The sequence below is a fragment of the Danio aesculapii genome, chromosome 10 (genome assembly GCF_903798145.1).
Source record: "Danio aesculapii chromosome 10, fDanAes4.1, whole genome shotgun sequence".
NCBI classification, from domain to species: Eukaryota; Metazoa; Chordata; class Actinopteri; order Cypriniformes; family Danionidae; genus Danio; species Danio aesculapii.
The window spans coordinates 16,784,081-16,795,582 of NC_079444.1; the positions used below are offsets into that span (position 1 = coordinate 16,784,081).

Genomic DNA, 11,502 nt, shown 5'->3' on the forward strand with positions numbered 1-11,502 from the left:
TAAATATTACCATAGTTTTTCTAGAACTGCACTTTATAACTTATACCTATATCCTGCACTTGCTGCTACTGCACTGCTGGTTAGACCTGAACTGCATTTCGTGGCCTTGTACTTGTACATGTGTAATGACAATAAAGTTAAATCTAATCTAATCTAATCTAATTGTCATGAGAAAGTGATGTTTGTAGATGCGACTAAAACCCGCAAAGGATTATTAGGCTCTCTCCAATCTGAAGACATTTAACAAGACTTGAAACAGGTTTTAATTTGCTCTGAAGCATCTGTGAGGTCAGACCGACAGATTGCGAAATGACTGAGGATTTTGCATGTCTTAGTGCAATTATTACATTTTGGAGATAAAGCAAGATGCCATATTTTAAGATGCCATATTTGTGTGTGTGTGTGTGTGTGTGTGTGTGTGTGTGCGTGCGTGCGTGCGTGCGTGTGTGTTTGTGTGTGTGTGTGTGTGTGTGTTTTCATAAAAATATAAATTCAGTCTAATAACATCCCAAACACTTTTAAATGTCTCATTTGTGGCATTTTATGAATTTGAGTCTGTAGATTTCAATTACAATATAGCCTATTTTGTAACACTTTAGTACTTAAGTACTTTTTTTAAGTACTTTTAAAGGGCACATAGTTTACCTCTTTTTTATGATTTAATATTAATATTATGGCTCTTCTGAGTGTGCCAGTTTAGGTTCAGTTTAAAACACAATTCAGATTTTTTTATTATAATGTGTTAAAAAGTGTCATATTGGGGGCGTGTCCACAATTCGCTGATTTATGGGTGTGTTGCTTCACATGTAAATTAGTTTCGGCTTCCCGCCCAATGTAACAAGGGGGTGGGGCCATGAGCTCACCCGCTCTGTGTTTGCAACAGAGGCAGACTTAGAGGAGCAGGAGTGAGAGGATCAGTATTCAGTCGTACATGTACGACTCGGACACAGACCAAGCAGAGAGTACAAAATCATATGTGTCTTTGTACAGTTTTACAGCCAACTGTGTGCTAGTTTCAAGTGCCAAGCTTGTACACAGAAACTAATAACCACACACACTGAATTAACTTTGACTGAGGCCCGGATGTGCCGCTCGAAGCATGAAGTGTCCCGAATCGTCACGCCACGCATTTTAGAATTCTAAACATAGGTTTCTATCAGAGTACACACAACGGCAATTCAAGTCTGCAGGCGCCCAGCCGTCGACTTGAATGTACCCTGATAGAAACCTATGTTTAGAATTCTAAAACGCATGCTAGTTAAGATCACAGGGAGCTTCTGGGATCGCGAGAAATGCAAACGGCTGAAGTATAAGGTAGACTCAATGAGAAGTACACATGTTTGCAAACCTACCTAAAGAGACAACCAATAATTCCGTTTAGAGCGATAATGTGGAGAATATTGCTCTTGTGTTGAGCCCAATGAGCCTTGCATCTAAAAATAGAGCTAGGGTGTTCCTTTAGTGATATCGCTTCGACTCACGCTGAAAATGGCGGATGTGAATCAACAAACTGAGGATATGATGACGCGCCTGTCAATCAATATTGGTGGGTGGGGGATCGCACTCCTACGTAAAGTTGCGGTCGGTTTGAAAACCGCTCCAATTGGTCCACCGTTTTTTATGTTGTTAAATTTAAAAAAAAGCACTGGGTGTGCTTATATCACCCCAATATGACGGTCTATACACCATACATGCACATATGTCTGTCCAAACAGCTTGAAAAGTAGATTTTTTACCATAGGTACCCTTTAAAGATGCTGTATGTAAGTTTTTGACTCTTCTAAAGGATAAAAATACCTTAAATACATATTTAAGAAACATGCTAAGTGAACATTTTTGTTTATCTGAAAAACAATGCTGAAGTCAGATATTCTGCTTTAAAAACTGTTTTCTGTGCCTAAACACTGTCTTTGTTTTGGCAATTTTAGCCTGCCCAATGCCAGTTTAGCCAATTATATTTCAACACCACAGATTGCCTTGGTGGAAAACCACATATTTTATTCATTCATTCAGAAATGCTCTGAAAGCATGGATCCGTGACCGAAATGTGACCTCAGGTGGACAGTAGCAGACTCCGAAATGAGATGCAGATTCAGTTCCACATCAGGTTATTAATTAGCAAATAATATAAATATTACGAACCTAAACATTAGGTGAGCAGGTTACATTGTAACCACGTGTCCAAACAACATGCTTCTTGACAAGATAAGAAGTGATGAGCAATTTGGCTGTTTGCACCAGACGAAACACGACAGAAATATAAATACGGCCATTCAGAAGCACGAAATATACACTCATGAATGAAATAGTAAGGTTTATAATCTATTTAATACACATTAACCCTCTATAACATTTTTAAATGTAGGCTACATGCTGAATCATTGATATGTTTTGGCTTGCACTAAGTCACAGTTCTAAAGTTCATTTCAAATAGTTTATTTTATTTTCAAGATCTGAGGTGAACTATCTGCTGCTGTTTTCAGTGTATGGCAATAAATGTCATGTGAAATGGCATTCAAACTCACATTGTTAGCATTTAACACTGAATAAAGCACATGAGGTTTACCTGAGGTGATCATTCATAGTTTTCTGTTGTTCACTTGTGAGAAATAGAAGCCGTTTCTAATATATCAATTCGAGGACAAAAACTCATTTTAATGAGGAAAATATTCCTTCTATCGGGTGCCGTTGCTTTTAGTTAGAACACTGTTTAAATCAGCCTTTATGCTCGAGACTCGCTTCTGTCCTCAATCTGGCAACCTGCGTTTGTTTTGATACAGGAGTGCAATACCTAGTTCAGCCACTGGGTGTCAAATTTACATACTGCACCTTTAAAGTATGATCTTTTTCTACATGCCTAATCCCAGTACCTAAACCCAACTATTATTTTACTGTTAGGCTGTTTACTTAAAAAACACCCTTAAATTCTGTAGATTTTACAGAAGAAATTGTTCATACGTAATATACCTGCGGCGGCACGGTGACCAAAAATTTGTTCAAACATTTTAAATTTAAATACAGAAATATATTTAAAAGTTATTGTTGGCTACTTCTAAAAGACGCTTTAATGTAGTTGACTGGCGTCTTTTGTTTCTTTCAATAATGATTTCAAATGTTTCTCTTCTATCTATTATTTTTGTAGATTTTGTCTTAATGTTGCTGGACAATGAAGAACAGACAGGAAGTTGTGATGGCAGTAATCTTGAGCAGAACACAAATCACGCTGAGATCATCATGGCTGTTCTTACAGGCCTGAACCCAGAGCTGCTTGTGTTCCCAATGTTTGACCTATGCAATGGATCTGCTTGACACCTAAAAAGTAGACCTTAGGTGTTCAGGAACTTCTCTTTGAGCCCGTTTACATGAAAGCTGTCAAACACAGTCAAGTGACTCAAGTCTAAACTGTTGCTTTAAACTGAGATTGTCAAAGTTTGAACATTTGTGATTTGAGATTTTATTTTGCTCAAATGTACTGTCATTTGAATCTACAGTTTAACAATGTCCAGTTTGAAACTTTGCTGTTTAAATAAAAAGATTAGCCCAGTACACTATTTATTGTTTTAGTATATGATATTGTTACATAAAACAACATATTGCCCATAGTATAACCTTCTCTGTGGTTCCATGTGGCTAAACAGACTCCACGAATTTGTGTTAAATCATAGTAAACATAGTATTTGGGACTATTGACTGCTTTCTCTTCTGTCCCGCCAGCTGTTGTCACCCTTACTCGCTATATCCAGCTTTTTTGCTTTTAAAAGATATCTAATAAATGTCTAAACATAGTCGTCTTGGCTAACACAAGGCTAAATTTAGGCTGTCAGTGAAAATCTAATAGACGATTAAGAATAGCCCAAAACTAGACTAGCCATTAAATAAACAGAAATGAATGACTACACATATAAAGTCTGTCTAATCTGTCTATTTGATGACTAGTCTAGTTTTGGGCTATGTCAATTAGATTTTCACTGACAGCCCAAGTTTAGCCTTATGTTAGTCTACATTTAGATGTCTATTAGACGTCTATTAAACACAAAATTGTTTGCTGGCCAAATTCTGCTGTGTAGTGGTTTGCAAAAGAGATTCCTTCACCCAGTAATGAATATCCTCTCATCTTTTACTCAGCCCTCACTATCAGTGTTTTTCCTCTGTTAAACACAAAAGAAGGTATTTTGAAAAATGCTGGAAACCTGTAACCATTGACTTCCATTGTACTTATTTTCCTACTATGGACATCAATGGTTACAGATTTCTTCAAAGTATCTTCTTTAGTGTTCAACGGAAGAAAGAAATTCATAGGTTTGAAACCACTTGAGTAAATAGTTTAGGGAGAAATTTCTCTTTAATTGTGTAAGGAGGAATTTAGAAAACTCACAGAAATGATTATTAGAGCTTCAGTTTGATTCACATGATTTTATTTTCATTATTAGCCAGCAATACATAAAAGCAATTCATTACAAAGCAATTATGAACACAATTATAAAACAATTATTCTTTCATGGCAGAACATCAAATTCATTTATAAAATCATTGAGCAGATCTTTGATGAAACTTTAGAGGAGATGACTGTGGCAGCCAGTTTTCAGTCCAGTTTTCAGAGTTCGGTTCAGTTCAGTTCAGTTCAGTTCAGTTCAGTTCAGTGTGGTTTAAATTTTACTGCTGAAAGTCCAAACACTGAACAGCAGATCCATCGATGTGCAGCTCCACAAGTCCCAACCAAGCAAGCCAGTGGCGACAGTGGCGAGGAACAAAACTTCACCGATTGACAAAAGTGAAGGAAAAAAACCTCGAGAGAAACCCGGCTCAGTTGGGTACGACCATTTCTCCTCTGGCCAATCTTCTTGTGCAGAGCTGCGGTCTAGGCACCATTAATTACCATTTTTGTCATTAATTACTCACCTCATGTCCTTAGTTCATATTCATAATTATTGCATATTGAGAGCACAAATAAAACATTTTCAAACAAGACTGAGAGCTCTCAAACCGCACGTTCATAAGAGCACAGTGCACTGTGTGCGTGTCGCTCTTGGTCGTGCTGCTGATGTATAACCTAGAGGCCTGCGCGACTTCCTCTGATTTAAACAAAGCGTGGACACACCTGAGGTAAACATCAGCAGTGCGACACGCGTACAGTGCATGACAGAGCTCTCTGGAATTTAAAGATTTCTGTATTCTTGCGGTATATAGAGGATCAGAGAACTCTCGGATTTCATCTAAAATATTTTAATTTGTTTTCTGAAGATGAAGAAAGGTGTCAGGGGTTTTCAGCTTCAACTGTTATTAAGAAGCTGTACTTTATTTGTGCGTAAAGAAAAAAAACACAAAAATAATAAAACTGTACTGCACTCTATGTGTATCGCACTAGGTCACGCTGCTGACGTATAACCCAGAGTCCTGCACAACTTCCTCTGATTTAAACAAAGCGTGGACACACCTGAGGTAAACGTCAGCAGTGCGAGACACATACAGTGCACGACAGAGCTCTCATGGTTTGATGAAAATTTGAACATTTCTGCATCCTTGCAGTATATATATATATATATATATATATATATATATATATATATATATATATATATATATATATATATATATATATATATATATATATATATATATATATATATATATATATATATATATATATATATTTATTTATATGGGGGATCAGAGAGCTCTCAGATTTCATCTAAAATATTTTCATTTGTTTTCTGAAGATGAAGAAAGGTGTCAGGGGTTTGGAGCTACAACTGTAATTCAGAAGCTGTACTTCATTTGTGTGTAAAGAAAAAAAACACAAAAATAATAAAACAAAAACAATAAATAATGATAAACACTCATCAACATGCGCCATGAACTGACACTGAAGAAAAGTAAGGTCTCAGGGGTTTGGAATGACATGAGGGAGTAATTAATAACTGAATATCTGGTGCTCTTAACGGCGCTTTGCTTTTGCTGGGTTCTTTGGTTTTGCTGGCTTCTTTACTTTCGCTGGCTTCTTTACTTCTTTTCTAAAATGGAGAAAAACAAGCAGAGATCATACAAAAGGATTTAAGCAGTGATATGAAGGGGTGTCAACAGGGGTTCTGCAGGTTTCACCAAGTTAGACTTTTTAAGACCATTATGAATGAAATTTTAGACTTATAAAGGGCTAAACGCTTTTTAAATATCCCAGTTAGAAGAGAATTTCATTTGCCCTATAAAAAAGATTAAAACAGAGATGATCAAAAAAGTTGGCTCATGGTAACCTTTGATTTGGCCCACCATCCCATCAGAGAAGAAAGTGATGGGGAGGGTTGGGGAAAATGCCTTTAACAGGCAGGCAAATCAAGGCAATAACTGGTGCTCCACTGAACTTCACTCTGTTATGGGATTGTTTTTGTTTTTAATATAATGACTTCATCAAGTTCATCATAAAATGTTGAAAACGTTACTGCATTAGTTAATATAAAGCAATGTATTCTAGTTTTTTTTTTTTTTTTAATTATTAAATAAATAAGGAAATTTCCCATACCAACTTTAACGTAATACAGTATTACCTTTGGCCCACCACCCTCGATCAAGTTTGGTTTTTGGCCCTTTATAAGAAAAAGTGTGGGCACCCCTGGATTAAAATTGAATACATTTAATAATACAATAATAATAATTTTTTTTTTTACATTTTTAAAATTAATTTTCAAATATAACTATTTACAAACCCTATAACCCTTACCAAGAATAAAACAAAACATGGCTTTTTTTCTTCATAACATCAATTACTTCAGTCTAAAATAATAACAATTTAAGAATTATAAAATGAGGTCAGGTCAGTATCCTCAGCAGTAAATAAATGGAGTACATTTAAGCGAAAGTTACTGTAAGGAAAGTAATTAAATGCTACTTTTAAATAAAAAGTTAAAAGTTTTATTGAGACGGATTGTTGTGTTAATGGCCAGGCGTGCGTTTACCAAACACTGACATATTTCGTGGCTGCACTATTATAGTACGATGCATCGTTTGGGAAAAGAACAATGTAGTGACGAGTGTTTCCCAAAACCGTAGATTCTCTGTCGCAGAATCATCGTTTAAACCAATCGTCCATTAAGACGTTTAGAAGGGTGGAGTAACTACTTCTTTAGAGAAAAAACCCATACATTTTTTGCAATATTTCCTTTACAAATATTATAGAGAATATTCCATATAAAATCACTAAGCTAACACGTATTCTAATCTCATATATAAATCATATAATCTGTTAATGGTTATAGGCCTAATTTACAGTAAGCTATTTATTAAGATAGCAGCTTTATAAATCGTACTTAATAATAATAATAATAATAATTAATAATAATAATTTGAATAACCTACTATAAATTAAAACCATTATGTTATATATTTTTGTTCTCACAAGCTTTGGAGATGTAGCGTAAATTCCGCTTTTAAAGGTCACCTATAGCTTTCGTCATGAGCCATGGCTGTGTTCAAAATGGCATGTTTTCAAAGTGCACTATGAAGGGAACGCAGTTGTCAATATGAAGATCACTAAAACTGAACTGAAAAACTTTGAAAGCAAATTACACCTAAAGCAGATGATCTTAATGCTTTTTTAAATCATTCCAAGTTTAAATGTTAGAATGTTCTAAATGAATAGGGCATAGGGGGATAACTGGAAATAGAACACAGCCAGGAACTATGCTTTTAACTACAGCTGTAGAGATGTAGCTGGAAGTGTACAAGTTTGCGAATGTTTGTTGGAACGATGGATTTGGTAAATGCCAAATCAAAAAACTATGTTTGTAACGACGGAACTTGCGACCTTAGTTGGTTAATGATGCTTTTCGGAAACGAACCCCAGAATGGGTAGCTATACATGAACAAAGAAAAAATAAAGACACACAACACAACATTTCTGTAGATTTAAGACTTTTTATGGCCTAAAATTTAGCTTTTGAGATTTAAGACTTTTTAAGACCCCGCGGATAACTAAAAGGACCAGAAGAGAAAACAATAGACTGCAGAAATAGCATGTACCAAAAAAAGAATGTAGATGTAGTTTTGTACTCGGTGTGTTACTCTACCTCCTCTTTTTTATCTGCTGCACAGGATTTGGGTTCGTTGGATTGAACCACCAGTGCTCTTCTATTTGCTGTAACTTCAGTCGCTTAACTGGACTGCGATTCATACACTTGGAAATCAGGTCCTGGCATGCTGAAAAGTGTCATAGAGAAAAAAGGAAATATGTCTGCATACTCAAGATTCATGAACGTGTTTAAATCTCACTACATCAAATGTTAACAATAACTTTGATATCTACAGTGCCTCTAATCATTATATTTAATCCTTTTTTACTTGTGAATGACATATTTTTTTCTGTCACTGAGGCTGAGATTGTTCAGAGGTGTCTGCTTACCTGCAGATAACTTGGGGTTTTTCCGAATTGGTCCAAACATTACTGATTGTCTGTCATGAAAGGGCAAATCTCCATGCAAAATTTCATACAGCACGATGCCTATTGCCCAGACATATGCCGGGTTAGCATGGAATTTGTGATGCCTTAAAATCTCAGGTGGCGTGTATAAAAAGGCTCCTGTAACAGAGATATTTTCAGACTTCAATCATTTCATAAGACAATAATACGGTGACCAAAGAAACGAACACAAAATGCCAACTCACCTCGATAATCGTAGCTGTGGAAGAGCTTGCGGGTAACTGGCCAAGCACAACCAAAGTCGATCAATTTGAGCTCTAATCGGGGTGTAGTCACCAGGATGTTTGCTGTGTGGATATCACCATGGAAAACTCTACGCTCGGCGCAGAACTTTACAGCTCGGATCAACTGACTTATTAACAGGCGTGCTTGGTTTTCATTAATACGCAAACTATGTCTGATGTAACTATCCAAGGTCTGGCATGACTCTGCGTACTCCATAATGAGAAGGAAGCTGGTCTTGTTCTCAACCCAGTCGTGAAATCTGACGATGTTGGGACATGACGGAGCTTTCATCAACCTAAGCATCATTACCACTTCCGCAAGCAGAGGTGGGGAATGACCATCCTAGAAAAATAATAAAAACAAACATATTTCAAAGATAAGATATTACCAAACAAGAATAGGACAATGTAACAAAAACATTTTTTAATTATGGAAAAGAATAAAAAATACATTCATTCATTTTCCTTCGGCTTAGTCCCTTATATATCAGGGGTCACCATAGCGGAATGAACCGCCAACTATTCCGGCATATGTTTTACACAGTGGGTGCCCTTCCAGCTGCAACCCAGTACTGGGAAACACTCATACACTCTTACATTCACACTCACACACTACGGCCCATTTAGTTTATCCAATTCACCTATAGCACATATCTTTGGACTGTGGGGGAAAACCAGAGCACTGAACTCGAACATGGGGAGAACATGCAAACTCCACACATAAATGCCAACTGGCCCAGCCAGGACTTGAAACAGCGACCTTCTTGCTATGAGCCGCCATCAAAAAATACACTAGAATAAAAATATCCAAATGAAACAAACTTCAACACACGTGCTTGGAAGTTTCTAGTATACCTAGAAAGAGCTTGATTTGCTGGTTCATGTGTTTAATTGGGGTTGGAACTAAAATATGCAGGTCACCGGCCCTCCAAGCCCGAGTTTTGACACACTTGGTCTATAACTTATTTCTTCTTTATACTTTATCTCTTCTTTTTACATTAGACATATTTTATGCTTTTGGCATCTTTGACATATTATATGTTTGACTCCATTTCTACATTTACATATTCCGAATTCCCCACATTTTCTATCAGTCTAATGACTTTTTTCTGTATTGTACATAAGGATCGTAAGTTAGATTGATATGTATTCCCCCAAATTTTAATACAATAACTCATATATGGCAACATAAGTGTGTTATATAATACATACATTGATTTATTGTCCAAGATATATCTTGCTCTATACACTATTGCTACAGTTTATACTAATTTTGATATTACATTATTCATTTGAGTTTTCCAACAAATTTTATGCAATATAACATTACTGCAAAACTTAATTGCATATACTCTTTCTATAACTTCATTATCAATTTTAAATCTATATTATAAATCTATATCTATATATATATTATATAAATCGATATTTATCTATAGTATTAATTTCCCAAATAGCATAACATATTTTTTACTTATATTTAATCACAAATTGTTTTCGTCAAACCCCAATTTCAATTTATTCATTTCTGTTTTAATCAACTCCAAATGTTTTGCTAAATTATCGCCACAACAAAAGATACTTGTATCATCCGCAAATAAAATTTACTTAAACATTTCTGATATCTTACACATAACGTTAATGTATTTTTAAATTAATTGATTAATTTAATTAATTTGAGCATTTAGTCATGCAGTTTAAGCTAAAAGAGGACTCTACATGTGTGTGTTCTGTCCGTCTCTGAGACTGAGCACATGCACACAACAGCATGAGCTCTCTTTAGCACTGTTGAAGACATTGTATACACTATAATAAAATCGTTGAATCGTATACACTATAATAAATAAAGCACATCTCATGCTGCAAAAGTCACGTTACATGACTCCACTGATTTCCATGTGAAACTGAGCCTTGTGTAGAACTTAATGCTTTACAAGGGGCTATAAATGTTTAACGTTAAATGAATTTTCATTAATTTCACAGCCCTACATTCATGTGTTCAAAATTAGACTCAAAGAAAGAAAAAACACAAAAGAAGATATTTTGAAAAATGTTGAAAACCAGTAAGCATTGACTTCAAAAGTATTTTCTTTTTCTCTAATAGAAGTCAGTGGCTACCTGTTTCCAACATAACTGTTTTTGAGTTCAGTTTAAAGTGGTTTAGACAGGTATGGGACAAGTGAAGGATGAGTAAACGGTCAGCACATTTTCATTATTGTGTAAATTATTCAACTTACAATGTTGAGATAGCGGTCGTGTTTACGCTTGACGATATACTTCAGGGCAATCTGCGAAAGAAAAAAAAACAGTCAATTTTTCTTAATAAATGGCAAATTAAAGCCAACAAATTATTTATATTAAATAATCAGGAGGAAAATGTTGACAGAACTTAAAGAATAGTTCTCTACCTTTTCACTTTTATTAAGTTTGTGAGATGCCACATAGACCTTGCCAAAAGCTCCTCTTCCAATCATGGCGTCTACTTCAAAACGGGACAGCTCAAATCCTGTAAAACACACAGAAAAAGAACACGGACATTCACTTGAATTGTCTGGTATGAAACGGATAAAATAAATGACTTTTATTCTTTAAATCTGGATCTAATGGAGTGAGCTAAAAGCAGTGACTTCCATCAGATCGGCAGGAATAAATTGATTACTAATTTATATTAATTATGAATTACAAAAAATAGAAGAAAATTATGACTTACTACAAGTGAGCACAGAAGCCTCTGTTGGCTCCTCAGGAACCTGGCCTGGCACACATACTGACTCAGGGTCAGCTAGTTTTGTGATTTTAGGCCTAACTTCA

The 11,502-nt window shown here is 35.6% G+C and overlaps 1 protein-coding gene across 1 annotated transcript; it reads right to left on the reverse strand.

Annotated features, from left to right (window-relative positions):
* Positions 1-8,053: 8,053 nt before the first annotated feature.
* LOC130235890 (serine/threonine-protein kinase pim-3-like) lies at positions 8,054-11,174 on the reverse strand. The gene is made up of 5 exons (XM_056466414.1): positions 11,100-11,174; positions 10,929-10,979; positions 8,653-9,034; positions 8,390-8,566; positions 8,054-8,187 (listed from the first exon to the last, which is right to left on the reverse strand). The coding sequence occupies exons 1-5, from the start codon at positions 11,163-11,165 to the stop codon at positions 8,054-8,056; spliced, it is 810 nt and encodes a 269-aa protein (XP_056322389.1). The 5' UTR covers positions 11,166-11,174.
* Between the last annotated feature and the right edge of the window lie 328 nt (positions 11,175-11,502).

Coding starts and splice junctions, on each gene's coding strand:
- LOC130235890 (XM_056466414.1), bottom strand. CDS start 11,165: ATGATTGGAAGAGGAGCTTTTGGCAAGGTCTATGTGGCATCTCACAAA. Junction 10,980..11,099: donor AACTTAATAAAAGTGAAAAG/GTAGAGAACTAT, acceptor TTTCTTTCGCAG/ATTGCCCTGAAGTATATCGT. Junction 8,567..8,652: donor CCACAGCTACGATTATCGAG/GTGAGTTGGCAT, acceptor TCTCTGTTACAG/GAGCCTTTTTATACACGCCA.